Consider the following 22,480-nt stretch of genomic DNA (forward strand, 5'->3'; position numbering starts at 1 on the left):
GTCCTAAGAACCAAACTCAGATGCTCTGGATGAACAGGAAGTAGTCTTTACAGCTGAACCACATCTCCAGCTCTGAGATCCCATCTTTTAAAGAGACTAAAATGTACAGTTTCTACATGGCTTGATCATAAATGTAAAACTATCGGGCTAGGGCTGAGGCTCACCTATTAAGATTTGCCCACCACACAGAAAGCTCTAGGTCACTAGCAGTGAACACACCAAATGTGCAGTACCCGCCTGTGATGCTAACACTTTAGTGGTGGAGGTAAGAGGACCAGAAGCACAAAATCAATTTCTGTTTCAAAAGGAGCTCAAGACAAGCTTAGGACAGAGTGCTATCCCACTGGTATAACCATTAGGATATACCAGACCCTGCCCCATAATAGAAGAAAATAGCTGGGGATGTGGTTCAATATTTAAAGTGTGTGCCAAGGTGAATGGAACCCTATTTCAATTCCTAGTTCCCCATAAAATTGAGGATGGTAATATAAGGCCTGGAATTCTTCAATGCCATCATTGGCTATATAGTGAGTTCAGGGAAAGTATGGACTATATAAAATCATGTCTCAAAAATAAATAAATGAAAAATGTTTATAACTTTGAAACGTTTTCTTTTCTGTGAGCATGAAATCCCAGATATAGTTAGCCTCTCACTGCTTTTTCTTTCGTTGTTGTTGGTTGGTCTTGATATCAAATTATTTTAATTAATTGTATAAGTGAAATAAAGTCTATAATTGAAATATTATCACATTTCAATTTGGTCATGAGAGAACATTATCAGAAAGTCTATAATCAGCCTATCTTTTTTCTTGAAAGTAGAGATGGTGCTGCCACATCCCCCCACACAGAAGGGTGTCAGGGTTAACAATCTCAACACCAAAGAAGTTTAGATCTAAAATAATCAATTTATGGCATAGTTATCTGAGATGTAAAACAGAACTTTAAAATACTGTCTGAAAAGAAGATTCCCAAAGGCTGCCATAAATCATAGTATACTAATAACATATTAATTCAGTAATTAAAACCAAGATCATTTACAATAACACTAGTATGTTTCAATTAAACAGTCATTTGACAGGCTTAGGTGTGATTCATTGATATTCTTATCAATTAAACTACAAAATAACTAGAACACAGTTTACACTAAAAGTTACTAATAAGAAGCAAGACTCCAAAGGCAGCAATTAAAAGTTTTTGGAATATGCAAGGAGATCTACCAAGAGATCTATGGCAAACACTGGGAAAGCAGAACATCAGAAGAGCTTTGGGGTTAAAAAGAAAACGTGTCAAATGTATGAAGGAGTGATTTCTTGAGAGCAGTCTAAAATTAGATGACCAAAAATATAAGCACTATGGCTCAAGTGTGGAGATACAAAGATTTTCCATGAAAACGAGCAAGTATAACACATATAGATTCTGCAAGGGAAGCAAAACCTGAAACTGAAAATATTGTTTTAGCTGGTAAAAACATTTTTATATGTAAGTGAATTATGGTGTTTCCTAACTGCCTGAAGTGCTTAGTGAACTGACATTTTTAAAAATCTGTACTATTTGTATGCCTCAATGAGAAAAAGAGAGTAAGAAATGAAAGTGTAAAGGCAAACAAACAATAGATACAGGACAAGCATGGGAAGCAGACTGTGCCCAGACAGAGGACTGGCTCTGCAGTCTGAACCCACATCTCCAAAGCCCAGCTCAAGCCTCCATAGGCAGTCCCCAAGTAAAGCCATCAACAAGCACAGGTGCTTCCCCACCTCTGCAGTAGGTACTGACAATCTGATAAGTTACTGTGACGAGAGAAAGGTGATTACAGGGACTTGGTCAGAAACTGATTCTTAGTCCTCAGAAGAACAGTAGTTCAAAGTCATACTACAAATGCTCAATGTAGAGGGATGGGGAGATGGTTCAGTCAGTAAAAGAAAGCAGAAGGTTCAGGATTCCCTTCCCCAGCATCTAGGGCAAAAAGCCAGGCATGGTGGTGCCTGTCTGTCATCCTGAAAATGGGGAGGTTAACACAAACAGATCCTTAGAACCCTACTGATGGCCAGCCAGCCTACCTAAGTCAGTGAGTACTAGGTTCAGACAAAGAAACTGGACTTAAAACTAACATGCTAAGAGAATTTCACAGGGACCTAATCCTAAACAAAGAACTTCAGGCAAGTAAGGAAAGCTGAGAGATAGAAAGGGTTTCCTCCAGAAAAAAAGTCCCTAATTGCTATATAGTACCAACTGCCCAGCCCTGAAATTACATAATACAAGTAACATTACATAGACTGAACAGGGTGTGTGTGTATGTGTGTGTACACAATTAAAATGAGGCAAGATGCCATAAATTTGAGAGAGTAAAAGGCAGGGTGGATGAGAGGGGGTAGTGGGAGGAAAGAGAAAAGGAAGAAATGATGTAATCAAATTTTAATGTTAAAAACACTGGAAAGAGCCAGGCAGTGGTGGCACACACCTTTAATCCCAGGATTTGAGAGGCAGAGGCAGGCCAATTTCTGAGTTCGAGGCCAGCCTGGTCTACAAAGTAAGTTCCAGGATTCCAGGACAGCCAGGGCTACACAGGGTAACCCTGTCTCGAAAAACCCAAAAAAAAGGAAAAAAAGAAAAAAAAAAAAAAAACATTGGAAAGGCTAAAGAGAAGGCAGGGCATTTCAGTCCACTTGCTGCTGTTCCAGAGGACATGAGTTTGGTTTCCTAGCACTCATGATAGGGGGTTTATAATTGCTTATGACTCCAACTCCAGAGAGGACACACTCTTCTGATTTTCACTCATGTACACACATGTGAATATATAATAAAATATAATCATATACATATATGATCCATACATATATGTACATGCATTCAGCCATTAAAAACTATGTATGTACACACACACATAAATAAATAAACAAACAAATAAATAGCACTAACTAGCTTTTTGGGAAATTCTAAGAGCCTTGGTCTGCTGATCTCCCCACCCCTTCTCTCCACAGGCTGCAGAGGATTCGCATAAAGCACTCTGCCTTCCTGAAGTTCAAGCTCCTAGAGGGCATAGTGGCTTATAGGACAAGGACTCTGCCTCCAGCCACAAAGCAGCTATTTCCTCAGTGCATAAGACCTGTCCTACTCGTCTAAGATCCACATTATTATGCTTACACCACACAAGGATCTATGTCTGTGTTGAGTTCAATGCCATTTCCTATTTCTAGTTATTGTTCGGCTTATTTGATTCAAATATTGTCATCACAGAAAAATATGGTAAAGTTAGGAAAATTAAGTATTATATCTATTGCTTCCTTTTTATTTTAAGAGGAAGTCTCTTAAATATAGTAAGTATTAAATAAAGACTTAATAGCAACAACAGTCTGAAATGTACAGGAATACGCATATAACTCTAGGATGCTTTTGGAAGATAAAAGTGAATGAGATAAATCGATGAGTGAAGTGATAAAGTAACAATACAATTTGCTTTAAGAGGGAAACTCCAACACCAACCCTATAACGATAGGTACAATCTGTCCACACATTTACATCTAAGACAATTTCAACTGAAATCAACATTGAACTGGAGTCAGGAAAGCATGACACAGTTCTAGAGACGTCTCACTTTGATCAAGAAAAATAAAAGCCCTTTCATCAAATTTTAACTATTTCTTTTAGCCTAAATTCCACCAAATACACATCCCTAGCTCTTAGGCAAGAGTAGAAAGAGAAATGGAGTGATCCTCCATGTTTGTAATGTCCTGCTATACTTCCACACACAGCATACTTGTAACATACTGTGTTCAGGATCGTTACAAGAAACAAAAAGGATGACAAAATGAATTGTCCATGTGCACTCCTCCTTCAGTCCAAGTCTAAGGAGATACTGTGCCCTCCTTCTTCAGCTCACACAAACGATGATCAGAGGGTACAGACAGTCATGACTGCTTGTGAAACACCCTCCCAGGTTCATGGTTGTGAACGATAGGTCCTCAGCTTGTAGCCATTCCCATTGGGGAGGGGGAGGGTGATGGAACATTTAGAAAATGAAGCCTATCTGTAAGAAGCAAATATGGAAGGTGGAGGGCAGGAAGCAAGATCTCACCATCCTGCACTGCCTTGTTGCCTGTTTCTTCCTGCCTCCAGATCCACCTAGATTGTGAGCAAAACTCTTACATTCCTGCTCCTACAGCAGGAGGATCCCATGACCTCCAGCACGCCTTCCTCACCAAAGCGAACTGGACCCTCAAACTCCTGGCCAGCCTGATTCCTTCATCCCTTCTGCTGGTGTGTGGTAAGAATTAGTCACTGGAGGAGAGAAGCAGCTAACACAGAGAGCCTACTGGGCAGCACAGAAGATGACAAAGGGCTTTTATTCAGACTCTAGCTGGATGGGGAAACCTAAAAAAGTCAATTCCACCCGGAATCTCAGCTTGTTGTTGTTGTTGTTAGATAAGGAAAACAGAATCTACTAGAGTTAGTTGTCTTAAGATTGATCCATACAGCTACTGAGCATATATTTATACGTATTTTTCTAAGAGCATCTGTGGCAATCATAGAGATCCTATAACAATAACAGCTGACTATGTTTAAGGCCTGGAGAGACGATTCAGAGGTTAAGAACACTGTCTGCTCTTCAAGAAAACCTGGGTTTGATTCCCAGCACTCACATAATAATAACAATAATCTGTAACTCACACTCTAGGGGAATCTAGCTACATCTGTGCTCTCTCCTGCATTCTACTGCCAGCGCTTATGAAGTGCCCATTTGGTGTCTTGTTACTACTGTGCTCTGGACAAGTTCTGATTTTGTAGAATTTAGTATATTTTTCTTTAATTCATTCTTTAATTCTTTAATTTAGAGATGGTGATCTCATGGTTGCCCAGACTACTGAATTTGATTTTATTTTCCTATAAAACCCCAAATCTGGCAACTCCTCCAGAAAACCACATTGCTGCTGCCATTTCCTCTCTTTCTTCTTTTCCTGCCATGCCCCTCCCCTGATGAAATCTAAAGATGTACTATCTTTTTTAACTAAAGTATACATTTTACTTAATAAACTCAACTCTGCGCTATCAAATAAATAAGGAAACAGAATCTGAGATCTGGAACTCTAACCTATTTCAGCCTATAAAAACACAGGGTAATTTAATTTTACTTGACAATGATTCTACAATTACTTTCATTTCCATCTGGCCTAGCACTTCCTCAGGAACTCCATAGCTGCTACTTCCATTAACATCACAATGATGATACAACTTGTTTTAATTTTCTGTTCAAATGGATAGTGTATAAAATATTATGAGTCCAATACTGATAAAAAGTAATCTTAAGATTCAAACATCCTTGACACCTTAAGTGAGGTTTTCCTTCCATAGTACTGCACAAGGAAGTGGGAGCTGCTGTGTGCACAGTATCATGACATCTTGTGAGGTCTGAAATGCTTCACCTGGCACCAGCCATGTTGATATGATTATGTCAACATAAAGTATAAATGGAAGAAATCGAGGAGTACTTGAAGGATGTGGAGAAGATTCAAAGTCACATTTAAGACACATTATTGGTAATGGGAGCCCAGACAGGAAAGGCATGGGGTCCCACATGGGGTACCACAGGGCCTAGTAAGCCAGATCACATATCTTACTATGCTACAAGTGCTCTGAGACGGGAAGACCAGTCCAAATAACCATCAGAACCACCAATCTCCACGGGGACCTGAAAACCAAGAAGGCTGGTAAGCCTGATGGTCCCGGATTCAGTGTATAAACCTAAAGATGTTCCCTGACCTTCAGATGCGGTGAAAACACACACACACACACACACAGAGAGAGAGAGAGAGAGAGAGAGAGAGAGAGAGAGAGAGAGAGAGAGAGAGAGAGAGAGAGAGAATAGTGAGTTTAAAAATATAAGAAAACTAATAGATGATTCATAAGCATATTTTATATTTAAATAAAATCATAAAAACTAAAGAAAAATAGGGATCTCTGTCCACACAAGGTTCTATAAATGTTAAGTATTAGACATGCACTAGCTATTTCTGTCTAGATTTCTTTAGTATTTGTATCCATATTTGACTCCCACATGAGCTTTAACATGAGGGAGACAGCACAAGTCTTCATTACACTTAGGGCTCTGTGTTACTAAGTATGAATGGTAGCAGGGCAGGCAACGATGCTGATATTCCCCAAAACAGATACCATATTTAATTCTGTAAATTGTGTGTCATTTCACGTCTTCAGTTTTGTTTGGTCAGAATTTCACACACAAACAAGACATAAATACGCTTAAGAAAAAATTGCTGGAAATAAAGGTAGTACCAACACTGGGCAAATATAAACAAATATGGTAAGCACACCTACACAGAATCAGTACAGGCTATTTTTATCCCAAAACCTCAAAACCACCATGGCATTTTTATGGCTTATGACTGAAGAGAACCTTTCAAACCAAAATGTCCCCAATTTGAACAGTAAGTCACTTAGGATGCATAATAGATAATAGATGATAATATAATACCATTATGTTGGCACCATCAAACTTAGAAACTTCATTGAACTGTACCTTCCTGGTAATAAATTCATAAAAATTTCCTTTTTTAAAAGATAGGATACTAATGGAATACAGTATATATATTTTTTCTCATTTGTATTACCTGTGGATATCATTCCTACATTACCTTTATATGCTTCTATATTAATGGTGATTCAGATTATAAACTTCCTCAAGCTAAGGATTATAATTTTTTATGATTAAATATGAACCAAATATATTCCCAAAAGCAACAAAAAAGTGAAGATAAATCCCTAGCAACAGGACATACAAATAGTCCTTGAGAAACCAAATTCTCAATTTTTCAACAGATAAAAGACGTGATCAAAAATCAAAAGGGAAGCTGCCAGTAGAAAGCCACGAAGAACACATTGTACACAAAGAATAGGGATTTCCAAGTACTGGGGAAAGGACTTGTAAACAACTGAAGGCCAATCTCCTAATGCCACAAAGTGAGGAATTGTGGGTAAATTCCTGGTGGATTTCTTAGAAAAACAGTTTAATATCTGTTTACCAAAATAGGACTGTTCTTAATTCTTACTTCTTCACACATATTTAAATTTGTGGTTACTACAGAAAATACTATGTCTATATAAACTTAAATAGAATAACTTTTTAAGTACAAAGTTAGCTCTGAAGCAACATTTGCTAAACCATTAAGTTTTTCCAATTATATACACAATGTAAAACTCATTTATTGGTAAATGTGAATACTAGTGAACTGGTAACCGGCCTTATAGACATTACTACCTGCTTTTCAACATATTAGCTGTAGTATTTTCTACCTGTAAGTATGGAATTTCAATTAGCAGGGTCTATGGAACACTAGAGCTGACTCTGAACCATCAAAAAATAGTCAAGGTTCTGTGGAGAGCTACTATCACTGATATTCCTCACATCTAGTAATATAAAGGTTTCATTCTTTCTAATAGGTCTAAACCTATGCCTCTAAGCCATAGCTTCTCAATGACGGCTTGGAATAGGAGGGTTGAGGGAACACTGGGTCGGTCAATGTAAAGTCACAGAGAGCTACCAATGTACCTATAAAGAGGCCAAAAGTCTCCTCTCAGAGAAGGCATCACAGATGGCATCTGTGATGGCCAACCATGCAGAGCAGCACTGACCACAAAGCATTATTACTATTTCTTTTTCTACCCACTCGAAATCCTGTCTTTTTTCAATTGTGCCCAATGCCACAAAGTTATTAAAACATGGTATATTTCTTGCAAATCATAGTAAGTAGCTATGTTAGGAATCTAACCTAAAAATTCTTGGATCCAGTGATATATGGAGTCTACCTGGACTATTGTTCTAGCTTCTTTTAGCAGTGACTAGACATTCTTTGAAATCTTCATTTATTTCTTCTTGTATGTTTTATCTCAAAACATCACTTTTTTGTCAACATTTTTACCTCGAAGCCAACCTAAGCGATATAGCAACATAGAACTTCCTGCCATAAGTTTAGAATCTAAAAAAGTTGTTTATTGTGCATATGTTCATATCTTTGAGTGTGCAAATGTAACCTTTCACTATTAGATTGCGCTTCCAAACAAGAGAGGTTGTTCCTTACTGCCTTAGAGTTTTATTACTATGAAGAGACACCATGACCAAGGCAACTCTTATAAAGGAAAACATTTAATTGGGGCCAGCTTACATTTCAGAAGTTGAGTCCATTATCATGTGGTGGAAACCATGGCAGTGTATAGGTAGACATGGTGCTGGAAACTGAGCAGTATTCTACATATTGATCTGCAGGCAGCAAGGAGAGAAGGTGGCACTCTGGGAGCAGGCTTGATCATATCAAAACCCGCCTCCGTTGTGACACACGTCCTCCAACAAGGTCACACCTATTCCTAACAGTGCTACTGAATAAGTGAACAGTGTTACTTAAATAAGCCAAGCATTCAAACAACATGAGTGTATGGGGGCCATCCCTATTCAAACCACCACAGTTACCAACCTTGTCTCTGCAACCTAAAATACAAGCTCTTCAAATAAACTAAAAAAAATTGTTGAAAACAACAGTACCAGACTTTGAAGCTGAGGTAATAGAAAAGATCCGTTCTTTGGGGCAACTTACTTAAATCAGATCTCAAACTCATATGTGACCATATTCAGGGTTCCATAAAAGTAAGGCATCTTCCCTGACAAAGAGGTAGGTAGTTCTAGGATCTAAAACTTCTGTTTACAAGTATCATTTCATATTAGAGATTATATCAAGCATAACATGACTAGTAGATTCCTTTAGGATGAAATGAGACTTTGGGGTGAAGACCTCACCAACTTGTTCTTAAAGAGTATTCCCCACTAGTCTCTCCTAATAACTTGATCATGCCTCCACAAGGGTTCAGGATTGATGGTTACAATTGGATCATCTACTGAAGTTGCTAGAAAATGACTATATAAATGTATACTTAGAGGTACAGTACAATGATAGCTGCATTCCTGAAGGCCCAGTGGTGGCTGGGAATAAATCTCCTTTGTGATTTCCTGAATGCACCAGGTTACCTTTTAACCTTCATTCCTTTTTTATACTATAATGCATTTTATGAGCTGGAGTCACTTGAGCTCATGCCATCAAGAGGTATGTGTGACAGGGGATCACAGGGTTGAGCACAGCACTGCTCAGCACTGTGGATCTTGAAGGTGTCATCACTACTTCTACTGCTACAGCAAGCTTATGAAGAAACAACGCATTTTCTTTTTTGTTTACAGTACTTTTACATTCATAAAAAGAACTTTCAGGTTTTTTAGACAAGCAGGATTAAGTACAGTGAAGCTGAAGAAAACGAGATATAGAAGGGGCCAACAAGAGCTGTCAGAGAAGTGACCTCAGAAGACACCTAACAGTAGACAACTGAGTAAGAGCATGAAAAGACTGAGTATGATAGGCTGGGGAGAGAATCCCAGAAGGCTTGCAAATGTGCTTTGTCTCTGATCCAACTCTCACTCTCTTCTCATGGTAGTGGCCTCTGCCTCAAAGCTGACATCTGATACCATGTCGTTCATTTTTATAGGTAATGTGAACACAAGTCACTAAAATCATTGTTCTGATATCTGAGGAGACAAAGTCACTATACAGTATCCTTTTAAGTTAGTTAGATTGCTGCCACTTTCTTGGAACTTTTCCCCCATATTGTTTTAAGAGGAGTCTTACTATCCAGAGTTTTACTATCCCTTCTTACTAGACTAGGCTTCTGGGGAGGCTTAAACTACAGGCCAATGCCACGAAATCCAACAGGAAAGGCTTTTATAAAAATAAACAAGAGATCATTTGTCTTGTTTACCAATGAATTATGCAAGAATAAATTTGGGTCTTTAAAAGTAGTAGGAAAATGTGGAACTTCACCTGTGAGATTTGGGGAGGGAGCAGAACATCTCAGAAAGGAAGGTCTGGGTTGCCATGGCATTTTCAGTCAGGTATTATGATGTCCTATCAGTTAAAGGAATAGTAGCTTGGGGCCTCTGGCAGTTTTTCCTGCTTGGACCCATCCTACAATATTTCTTCATTTGTGTCTCGTACCCTACAAAACCTAGGAAGTGAGAGGAAAAGAGAAACCAACATACTAACTTTCCTGAATACTGACTCTGAGGCTATTAGAGTAAGAAAACTACAACTCCTACTGGTCCTGAGACTGTTCTTTTGCAGCTGTGAAGTGGCTAAAAGCAGTTAACACACTCTTCGGCATCTTTTGGCCCACATTACCTTTTGAGGCCACTCTGAACAAGCTAACCTCCCTCACCTTCTTTGGGAGGAATTCTGGGCACTTGGAAGGTTTTGGCTTGACCAATGCATCTAAAGATACCAGTCAGCTAAAGGGCAAGAGTCTCCACTGGCATAAAGGTTCTTGCCTCTGAAATGTAGGTGGCGTGCACACAACAGCAGCAAGCCACCAGAGGACTATACAGCATCAGAGGGTAAGACTGTTCTCTTGACTACTGGCTTGCCAAAGAAGTCTTACCATGATAAAAGAACAGTGGAAATGATGAGGAGAAAGACTCAGGCTGTGAAACAAAGGCAGAAGCAACAGAGCACATGGAGGGACGAAAACATTACTATTCAGTATCAGAGAAAGAGAGGAAAGTGACCGAACGGCAAGCACAGCCCACAGGCCAGGCCAGAGAGTGTAAGAACAGAATATGTAGACTCTTCCCCGGTGAAGCACTGCCGAGAATTGTGCATGATGTCCCCATAGCACAGAGAAGACAGCAGGTAAAAAAGAGGGAACAGGTGCAAATCAAAGAGCACCAGGAACGCATGCTTCGAGGGAGGGAACTCATAGACCAAAGACTCAAAGAACAACTCCTAAGGAAGGGCCAGAGCCAGCTACCTTCACTTGAGAAGTTCCATCAAGTGAAAAAGGAGCTGAAGGACTGTGAAGGGGCTAACGCACACCCTCTTCTGCAGCTACGCACTAAAAGCCTAATTAAGTTGGAGAGTCTTTTGGAGAAGTCTCAGGCAGGAGATGAAGGGAAAACAGCTACAAAGCCTAATCAAAAGAAATGCATGGCCCTGCCACCGTTTTTGAGAAGTCATGCACGAAAAATCAAAGATCAGTAAAATCTCAGTGCCTTTTATAGAAAAAAATACTAGGAAAATAAAAATTTCTTAAAAGCACTGTGTCATTTAGCGAGATTGTGCAGTAATTCTGACACCCTATCTTGCTTCTGAAAGAGCTAGAAGTGACAGAGCTGGCTCAGTGGTTAAGCACTTGCTGCTCTTGCAGAAGACCCAGGTTCAATTCCCAGCACCCATATTGTAGTAGCTCACAACCATCTGTAACACTAGTTCTAGGGGATCTGATCTCCTCTTCAGGACAACATAGCCAAGAAATATGCTAGCACAAAGATATGCATACAGGCAAAACACCTACACATAAAATAAATCTCTTTTAAAAAAAGTTTGAAATGAAAATTAGTCTCCATATTCTGTTTTTCTTCCAAGGTTTTTTTTTTTTTTTTTTTTTTAAATCAAAGCACAAAACATCCTTAATAGTCTCCTAAACTTAGGAATTACGTATTGTACATTTACAAAATAACAAAAACAAAACATTCAAGGAAAAGAGTGAGTGTATAAGGGGATTCAAGAAAGGAGATACAATTTAAACTAAGAAATCCAGACGCACAAAACCCTTTAAGAACAAAGGGAAAAAAACAGTCATTTTCATAAACAACAGACTGGCATGAAATACTCAGAATCTTAAGTTAGAAACAAATCCTATGAAATAGTCTTTAAAATGTAAATAATGTGATTTTAATATGAACATATTTCAGGTTCATTTCAACTAATCACATTTTCACAAGGGCAGCCTCCAAAAGGCCCATGAGATAATCATATTCATTTGGTTAATTTTACAAAGGAAGCAAGGGTGGGCGGAGCAAATAGGAGAGGAGCAGTGGCTATTGGGGTGGTGGGTGGGAGAAGTAAAGAGAGGAGTAGCTACTGGGGTGGTGCCTGGGGTAAGTAGGCGAGGAGGAGTGGCTATTTGTTAGAAGAGGCAAAGTAATATTTGGAATCCTGCCCCAAGCAAAAGACCACCCAAAGATATGATCCTTGGTGAAGCTGAGGAGATCAAAGCAGAACTCATCAGCACCAACAAAAACAATTCTCTTCCAGATTTATTTACGAAATAAACCAAAAACTATACTTTTTGAGACCCCTTTCTACATATGAATACCACAATGACATTTTGATTAAAAAAAACATTAAGTAGTAAGCCCTTGTTTTTTTTTTATATCTCACACTACAGGAAACATAAATGGCAATGTTTAATATGTAGGGGATTGAAAATATTTTCTGAAAATTTGACCACAGAAAAAAATCTCACAGCAAAAATTTAAACTTTTTAACAGTCCTCCCCTGCGGCACTAGGCCAAGAATTCTCCACATCATGTGGCCCCTTGGCCTCATTTCCTCACTACTGTTCTGTATGAGATACTGGGAGAGTTCTAGAAGTTTTCACCAAAGAAGGGTTTTTGTTTTAAAGAACTTAACCTCTTTCACGGACCAAATGGAATAGAGTTGTTCAATGGGGGACTACACCTGAATACTCTGTAAATGCTGCAGTATGAGGAAGTTCCTCAAAATGAGACAAGAGACAATGGAATAAAATTGAGTACAAAGAATCTTCCAAACTTCTTGAAAAGTAGTCAAACTCCAGGAACAGTTTGGGATATGACATTTTAAATAAAATTTTAAATAAAATGGAGTTCAGATTTCTAATTTCTCCCAAAGATATCAAATGAGTTGAATGCAAAGCTTCTTGAAACAAAACACAGTGAGCGCCTTAAGTCTGACCATTCATTTTCATGAGTGCTTATATTTTTAACTTCTAAAACAGTCTTTTGCTGAAATATGTGAGGAGAAAACTGTGTAAGGATTTCTGGTCTTTCACTTGGACCACTGGACTGACTTCGGAGTAGATCTTCACAAAAGAATAAGTCTAGGTTAAGATTTAAACAGAAGATTCCCGCTGATGATCTGACCGTCTCATAAAGGACTTACATAAAAATACCTAAACAGTCCTTACCATCCATGAGAAATAGCTCATAACCAGATATGGCCTCTAGTATATCCCATAGTTAGAGGGGATTCTGATGGAGCCTGGTGTGGTGGTACACACCTTTAGTCCCAGCAGAGGCAGGCAGAGCTCTGTAGATTTGAAACAGCCTAGTCTACAAATTCTGGCATACAAAGGGCTGCACAGCAAGACTTTCTCTCAAAAGACAAAAATAAGCGCATGGCAAATACAGATATGGCAACACAGTCAGCAAGTGCAATTAAGGAATTCAGAATAAAAATAAAGTTACTATTTATCAGTAAGGCACAAAAAAAATGGCTAAATTCTGTCATTTGTAGCAACATAAGTGAAATTGAAGACACTGAGTGGAATAAAACAGGCAGGGAAAAGACAAACCATTGCATGCTTTCATCTATATAGAAGAGAATATAAACAGGCTGAGTTCAGGAAAATAAAATAAATAACAAAGAAAAACAAAAAAGCAAACAAACAAACACAAGAGCAGAAAGAACAGTGGCTAGCATTGGCCAGAGGGGAAACAGGGAAACAAGGACAGGTTGGTTAAGGAGTGCAAACCATGGCCAGACAGGATGGCTTGGGCTAATGCACAGTGGGCACTTAGAGTTAACATAGAGTGTTCTTCAATCCAGGTTCTGAATGTCCTTCCCAGAAGCAAGCAAGCAAGACATTGCATCAAATTACTGCCCATGTATCTCCAGGACCTAACAGTATGTGCCCCAAAAATACACACTGAAGAAATGTAATATAATGCATATATCTTAGAAATATGTTATCCAGTACCTCATATGAGATTAGGAAAGTAAGAATTTGATCTTTAAGATTAAAAGCATAAAATTTGAGATGAAGTAAATTCATAGATGACATGATTTTAACACATCAAAGAAACATTCTCTAAGTTAATACACTTTTGAAATTATTTTATCTATTTAAGTCAAATTATTAATATTAAATTTAATAGGCACAATATCACACATAGACACGCGCACGCATGCACGCACGCACTATACATGTTACATGTTTCTTTGCCAGGTTCTTTGCCAGGTCATTCACCCATTAGCGATCAGTGGCATGAGATGAGGCAGGCCGAATGGCAGACCCCCCATGACCCCCATAGCACTTGCACTTGGGAGGCAAAAGCACATAGATCTCTGTGTTCAAGGCTAGCCTGATCTTCATAACAAGATGCAGGCCAGCCAGAGGTACATAATAAGACCACCATCTCAAAATAAATAAATTAATTAATTAGCTAACACAAAGACCAAAGGAGAAATCAGTGGCATCGCTTTGGTCTTTATATGGATTATGTTGATGTTTCTCCAATGACATGAGTTCAAAACCAAGAAGATTCTATTAGCTCTACAACTTACAGTTATTTTTTGTTAAATTTATTAGTGACAAAACCACAGCTTTCACTAATCATTCATAGTATTAACTATACTCTTGCAAGGTGCCATTTTTCAGGTGAAATTTTACACATATAATACTGGGAACTTGCAAGTTTTCAGTAATATTTCTTATTCTTATTTTTATTCGTATACAAATTTGTGGGTTTTGTTTTAAAGGACCTGGCAAATAAAGGCTCTTTGTGGCAGAATAATGGAAATCGGGCGAGAAGGTAGATACGGCATGAGGCTAAGTTATTGCACAAACACTAGCCAATGTGTGATTTTGTAATGAGCAGGATAGAGAAAGGTGGTGGAAATGAACGCGACTGAAGAAAAGGTGGTAATGATCAGAACTTCTAGTCTGTGTTGGGAGATGGCTCAGTCAGGGAAGGGTTTGCCATGCACCATGATGACCTAAGTTTGGATATCCAGATCCTACAAACAGCCATGTGCATCAATGCGTGCTTGTATTGGGGAGGCAGAGGCAGGAGAATCCCTAGGACTTGCTAGCCTGATTTTAGCTTCAAGGTTTGTGAGAGATACTCTCAAAATAAGGTGAAGAGTGATTAAGAGAGATCCATAATTGACCTCTGGTTTCACATAAACAGACATAAACACACAAACACACACACAGATATACTCCGCAAAAACGAAAGGAAAGCCTTCCCAGTTGTGGAGGTAGGTGGAGGGTGTGTGTCTTAGCCACCTTCTGGATAGACTGGCCTGTCTATCCAGACAGGGCAGAGGAAGAAGGAACTTGCTTGGGTTTTCCCAATGTCTTGTGAAAACCTCGAGCCTTGACATTCAGGGCCCTGGGAATATTACCATGTTTTGTTTTCACCATAAAATGAAAAACTACTGACCACTGGGAATCATTGATAAGCTCTTACATAATGGTAATGACACTTATTTGCAGGACAGAAAAACAACTCTATCAAATTAAAGCCATCATTTGGATTCTGAACAATGTCATTTCTTTTTGGTTATAAATATGTCTTGGCTTTATAATTTCATATTTAAATCTTGTCTGGAGTTTCTATCTCGAAGGCTAGCTAACAACTTGGGTTAGTGAGTCTATAGCTAGGGAAGTACCTTAAATTGTAGGACTACTGTTGATAAATGCTGTAACAGACCTTGCCTCCTTGCTTACTCTGGGTTCTCACTAGTATGACAATGTTAATGGCAGTCTTGGCTGTGAGAGTGTTGGGGAAGAGAAGAACTATGAGTTGGTTGAGCGTGGCACCTGGCATATGACAAACGTGTACACTCCAGCAAGGGGCTAGCACAGAATGTTAACTGTGCTTCCTGTCAGTCAAAAGCAGACATTGGGTTCAATGTTTTAATCTACCATGTGAGACAAAGGAAGCCTGACATTCTATGGGGGGCAATAGTCCCCCGTTTTTAAAAATGGAGTAGGGGGTGTTTGTATGGCTTTAGGATTTAGGCTACCATTCTAAAAATACTGTTCTGCAGCTGTTTAAAATTTATTTTTTTTAGACCATAGCACCACTGTTTGGTTGTTTCCAATTTCTCAGACCACAAATAGTAAAAGTGTACTCAGTCTACTGCAAACATAAATAGCAAATGCACGCTTCAGCACTTTTTAAAGGATATGGAAATTGGCAACAAAAACGCAGTTCATGTTGAAAATTTACGACAGCCTGCCATATTTCTTCAGAAATACAATCAGGTAGAAATTAGGAAGATCTCTACCAGCTGGGTGGTATTTTTATGTTTTTTCACTTATATTTTCGCTTGCTGAAAGACTTTCATTATGCAGCTTCTGGCACTTGATAAAATAGAGCAATGGTACCTTTGCTAAAACCACAGTTTCTCTGGTTATGTTTAGCATTACACAAACATCCTTCACCTTAGATATCCTTTCGCATCAGGCATTTAATTGGACATGCACTGAAAAGAAGATCTTTTTCCAGAATAGTATACTTTCTGGATATCATTAACTGGCAGAATTGTGTTTTAGAAACAGAAGTATGTGTGTGCACGCATTTCAACTATTAGGTATCTGGTTCCATAAAAGGTATTGTGAAAATACGGAGAAAAGGCATGAATATAAAACAATTCAGACCGACCTGCTATGTAGCTACAAACTAAAATAAGGAAACAAAACGGTAGGAAATATGTAAAAGGCCACAACACGAACTGTCTGTCTCTTAACTCTTCTGGGTATGTAAGGAATAACACAACCTATGCCTGTAGGTTTTGAGAAAGAAAGAAAACATTCATGGTGTGCAAGGTTGTTAAAATAAGTAATACATAAAGTTAAGGTCAACAAAGAAAAACGGTTTTACACTAGGAATAAATATTCAGAAGTCTATCTCTCACTTCAATGTTAACATGTCTTCCTTTGAATAGGTAAACAAGAAATACTAAAAGATTTAGAACCTGTAGAATTTAACACTGAAGGAACAGATGACCAGATGATTAAATACCTGGAGAAAAAATAGCACTTGGTAATTTTAGAGAATTTAATTATATAATTTGTTTTTCTTGAAAAAAATGTATAATTCAAAAATTGTTAATTTTGAATATGGTGTCCCAGGCCTGGGGTAAAAGGATCATTTGAGCCTAGGACTAGACAACATGAGAACCATTCTCGAGAACAAACAAAATTTAATGACAACAGTCTACACTTCAATCTACTTATTTAAATTAAGTTCAAAGAAAGTAAGCCTAGCAAGCTATTTGTAAGGGGCCCCTGTTCATCACATGATTTTTAGCAATCGTGCTTCATAGATAAACATTTTCACATTCACTATGTTCATGTTTTTGCACTGTATGAGAGTCTGTCTTTTGAAACACATACTACTACAGAAAATTTAAAATTTCAGTTTGTGCAATGGAACAAAACTAAGATTAGCTGAATGAAAAAACCATCTAAAATGTTCTTGCGTACTGGTAAAAACTGAATGTATTGCTTTCTTAGCTCACTGAAAACAAGATTAAGACTGAGATCTGCAGGTATTGTGGAGCCCTGTTTTACTAGCTAAGCAGTGGCTCTTTCAAATCTTCCATTAAACATATGATTTTGCCAGATAGTGTTGAAAGTGCAAACAGAAAAAAATCAACCTATAAATATCGAGTTAAATATCGAAGAAAGTAGAAGGATCAGATTATACTATAGCTTAAGAGGTAGACATACGTTTGACTCATCCCCACCAGCACTGACGAAAAATATAAACCAAGAGTCTGGGTTAGTTTTACCCGATTTTGGATGCTATAGGTGACACAGGTTTGACAGTATGTCATTCATGGCTGTGGTTCTAGGGTTATCTAGACGTCTCTTAGAGGTCATAGTTATATCTTTTGGTCTGTTCAATGATATAAGTAAGGTTAGCTTCTCAAAACAGCCGTTTTGCTTTAAAATGTGCTTTAATCATGTTTTCCTAAAAATAAGAGTAGATCTAATCAATATGAAAACTAGAAACAGAATAATATTTTTCAAAGGGATTTTTAAATGGGAATTTATGTTCTAGTGATGCAGTTTTCTTATGTGAAACAAGATCACTTTTACAAAATTGAATGCTATTTTATATTCAGAACAGCAGAGAATAAAGAATGAAAGTATAAGTGTCTATTTCATTTGCTATAATCATAGTTCTGAAATGGAAAGAAATACAGAATTCAACACTGGCAGCTAATGGAACATACAAACCTTGCAATTTAAAATGAAAAAGCTTCCTCCTGATACTGTATAATCGCTTTGGGTTTAAAAAAAAAAACTTTCCCCTTAAATTAACCATGAGGAACAGAGAGAATGAAAAAGAAATCACTGCCAACACATTACAAGGACTTACTGAATATTTACCATATGGGAACAAATCTAGATTGGGAACCTGGGAATGGGCACACAGGAGTGAGCCATGCCTCATCTATGACAACACACTGAGCCTGCATCTCTGAGATGCACTGATCCTGAGAAAGCTTCCGAGTAGTGAGCTGATTACAGGACCTGACAGTTCTTTCCATAGTCTGTGAGTGATCTGAGGAAAGCCATCCTACCTGAAACTATGGCTCTGGTGACACCAACATATTGATTACAACCATGCAGTAGGCATCTGTCCCTTTCAAGGGGGCACATTAACCTCTACCATCACTGTTATCATGAGCTCTAGACAACCAGAAACGAATCACATGTCCAAAGTTACAGAGAAATGTGAGGAAATCACTACCAATAGACTGATGACATCCTTTACAAATGTTTTCATTGTTTTATCGCATTTTTAAATCCTAACAAGTTAATTATATAGTACCCCTGCTTTAAAAAAGATGTTTGAACATAAGTTCTTTTAAATCAGAAATGGAAACAAATATGTTTTCTAATTTTTATTTAACTGAAGATAGTGACCTATATTTTTAAATATTTATAAATGTTCTTGTTTAGCTGGATTAAATATCTATACATGATTAATAGTTACTTGCAATATAGTAAGTTTAATTTTTCTTGTACCTTCCCCCCCAAAATTACCATAATTTTAAACTACTTTTTTGCATAATTTGGAACTTAAATTACATACAAGACCTTTTCTGTCTAGTCACTTGAGGAATTAGCAATTAAAATATGAATTTTCATGGTCAGTTACATCTTTGTGTTATAAAAAAATAATTTTTCATATTGTTTTCTGGGCTTTTTAGAGTAAAAAAAAATCACTACTTTGGGAGCAAAGAATATGTCAGGAGGACTAGGAAAGGCACGGGGCTCCTCTCCTTGGATCCCAGGCAGGCCTTCAGTGTAGCCCACAGCGAGGGGTGGTAACTGCAGGAGTTCAGGGAGCCCCCTTTCACATTACTGACTCCTCTGTTAACCCAGCAGCGGCCTCTGTTTCTGTGAGTAGTCTGTCTTTAACCAAGATAGTCCTATCTTCTACCTGTCAGCAGCACCAGAAACATTCATATTTCAGAAATGTTTTCCTTTTTTGCAATGAAGGATTTTGAACTCTTACTTAAAAAAAAAAATTCAGTTAAAGGTTGTGTTTCTTTTAGACCAAAGTCTTATTTATGGGAGCCTGTGGCTTAACTGAAAACAATTTTTCTGTTCCAAGGAAAGTCAGTCAGTATGAGTCTGAAACGTACAAACTAGTGTCCATCCACCAATAGAAACCTGTGGAAAAGGCACCAAGGTCAGTGTTATAACTCTGGTCAATTAAATCAGAGACGTAAAACTAAAAGTCAAACTAGAGAAAATAAAACATTTATAATTTGAAAAAATTACAGTGTATCATAAATGTAAATACTTGTACAACATCACTTATTTAGGCCAGCAAATACTTTTAATAAAGTCTGTAACTATAGTGAGTACCTTCGCCCCCAACACGATAAGCAATGCAGAAATCCCTCAGTGCTACTGTATAGTTTACTCACTAAATGCTCATGTATATTTTACTTATTTATAAACTGTTAGCAATATTAAACAAAAGTTTAAAATTGGTATGTTAATTGAAAGTAAGAATAAATTAATAAAAAACTAACCCACAACTAAAATATCTAATAAAATAGCTATATATTATATATAAATATCACAAAATCTTAAAAACATGTACTTATGTATATAAATTAGTATAGCTACCTCACACACATGCTAAGGAAATCTACAAGGAATGTGCTATGAAAAAGCATCTAGCAGTCAAAATACGCTGCACTTAGCAGATGAGCAGAAATGCTAAAGAACATCAGCAGCACAGGCACAAGCAATAGGCAGGAGCGGGGCCGAGGGCTCTGCCCACGAAGGCCTGCCTACCTACCTACCCACCTTCATACACAGCACAGCAGCACAGGAATCCTTAACACAGGAAGATTTCAAAAAAAATACAGAACTCACTGCTATCATTTTTCAACCAGATTTGTAGCATTTACATACATGACTACCCCCAAACCTTCTAGAAAATTAATATAGTTGTAATAGATGATCATTCTTTATCTCTTATTACCTATATTAAAAATAAAATAAAATGAACTATTGGTTTTAAGTAACCATGTATAAATAGTTATATAAGTTCATAGATTTCACAGTTATGAGAAGATGAAAATTTCAATCTAAGCAAACTTGTTAAGGAAAAAAAACCTACATCTTTCCTTATCTTAATCTATTGAATATTTCATGCTTAAACAACATAGATAACATAATTACACATTATTATACGTTATTATGAAAATAACAATTATTCTGTAACTGTCTTCTGCATTAAAAAACAGAAATTCTATAGCTAGCTATAAAAATTGGCAAATGAAAATATTCTCATTCAGCAACTGAAACATGAGCTTTCCATTTAATTGCTGGTTTGTTGTTCACTAAGAAAAAGTGGCTTATTCCTTTCTCAATGAATAATGTTTCCTATTTAGATAAATAGGGGAAGTCACACCACCAACAGAATGTGATCATCTATAATGAGAGTTAGTTACTCTGTGTTCCCCTTTTAAACAATAAATTAACATATCAACATGCTCTATAACATTTGTGGTAAACATTAAAATACAACCTATCAGAAACTGAAAGGCATTGTGGGGTTAATTTTAGAGTGTGCGCACAGGTTTGAGCTGCCCAGTATGGAATGGACTAGAATAAATGTATTGGACACACGATGTTACTCCTTCTACAGGGAAGTACAGAGAAGGACAGAGAGCGCTTCTAGCCAAATCTTCAGTCACATCTAACATTCGTGGACGCCACTGTAATTGAAAGACTGTTTCCAAACAGATAGCTACAGACTTCAGTTTCCTTTAAAATAATATGCCTTCATATCTGATCCAACAAAAACAGTTCTATTCTTAAGCTTTACCAAAATGCCTTATGCTTACTTTGTAAAATATTACCACTTTGCTTTTGCTTTAATTTACAATTAGTTAAACTAATAAAATGTTGTTCAAATTTCCAAATTATGTTAACATGATAAAAAGTGGTAAATGGTGCTAATCAACATTTTACATCAGTGACTTTCCAAGTTTTCAAATTTCACATGCATTTAACTTACCTTCATGTAACTTCCTAGAATGATACAAATCATATAAATTTTCAATTACAAATTTGATTATACCTCCTCCCAAAAGAGGATAAGTTTTAAAAATCAAGCTTTCATAATCAATGCTAACAGTTTTCACTTTTTTCTCATTTTTTGTACCTAAACAATAATTAGAAATCAAATATAAAACAACTAACTCATAGGCTATTAAGTCATGCTACATCATAACAATATCTAACTGCTGATGATGCATTTCTTGAAACTTGTATAAAAGACTGCAAACATATTAGGAGTACAGATAACTATGAAATAAATTAAAAGAGATTTTAAATCCATTATTTTAAAAATAATAAGATAATTAAAAACAGAGAAAATGAAAACAATAGAGGCCTTCATCCTTCCTAGAGAAATATTGAAACAGTTGACACTGACAACACAACTTCAATCTACTATTATTCTGACAGTAAGTTCACAACCATTAATAAAGTTAATGGAAACTTAATCACATTGCTTTTACTCAATGATGTTTTTGTACTGAACAGTCAAATGTCCCATTTAGAAAGACTGCCTAAATAATTTTATTCATAAACTTTTCCTAATAGCTAAAACTATAAAAATGTATATTATCACTACTCCTTGAAACAGCCTTCTCATTTAATGTGGAATACTAAGGTGAGGAAAGAAATCTCCATTCAAAGCAAATCACCAATGTGGGCGATGGGTTTTACTTTTCTCTGAGTTTCAGGTACACGTATTCATCACTTTAAAAGAAAATGCAATGCAAATTGGAACAATCTCAACATTAATGAATGATAGCCTCTGTGTTGTATCTACTAATGACAAAGTATATCATACACAACAGTAAGGTCATATTGATAGAAGACTCCACATAGGAAGTCTTGTCTAGTGGTTTGGAGAAAGATTCCAAAATGATTTAAAACAGCAGTTGAGGGGGGGGGGGGACAGGGGAGAGGGAAAGAGAGAGAGAGAGAGAGAGAGAGAGAGAGAGAGAGAGAGAGAGAGAGAGAGAGAGAGAGAGAGAGGGAGGGAGGGAGGAGGGGA

General features: G+C 37.3%; 2 protein-coding genes across 2 annotated transcripts in view; one reads left to right on the top strand and one right to left on the bottom strand.

Moving 5' to 3' along the window:
* Positions 1 to 22,480, bottom strand: part of Supt3h (SPT3 homolog, SAGA and STAGA complex component) — a 360,073-nt gene that overhangs the window by 229,852 nt on the left and 107,741 nt on the right. The window lies entirely within an intron of this gene.
* Positions 10,554 to 11,078, top strand: LOC127692155 (putative uncharacterized protein ZNRD1-AS1). Its single transcript, XM_052192222.1, has one exon. It carries the CDS (start codon positions 10,554 to 10,556, stop codon positions 11,076 to 11,078), a length of 525 nt encoding a protein of 174 aa, XP_052048182.1.

The sequence above is a fragment of the Apodemus sylvaticus genome, chromosome 9 (genome assembly GCF_947179515.1).
Source record: "Apodemus sylvaticus chromosome 9, mApoSyl1.1, whole genome shotgun sequence".
Classification (NCBI taxonomy): Eukaryota; Metazoa; Chordata; class Mammalia; order Rodentia; family Muridae; genus Apodemus; species Apodemus sylvaticus.

Excerpts from the sequence above, each read along its gene's own strand:
- LOC127692155 (XM_052192222.1), top strand. The coding sequence starts at position 10,554 with ATGGAGGGACGAAAACATTACTATTCAGTATCAGAGAAAGAGAGGAAA.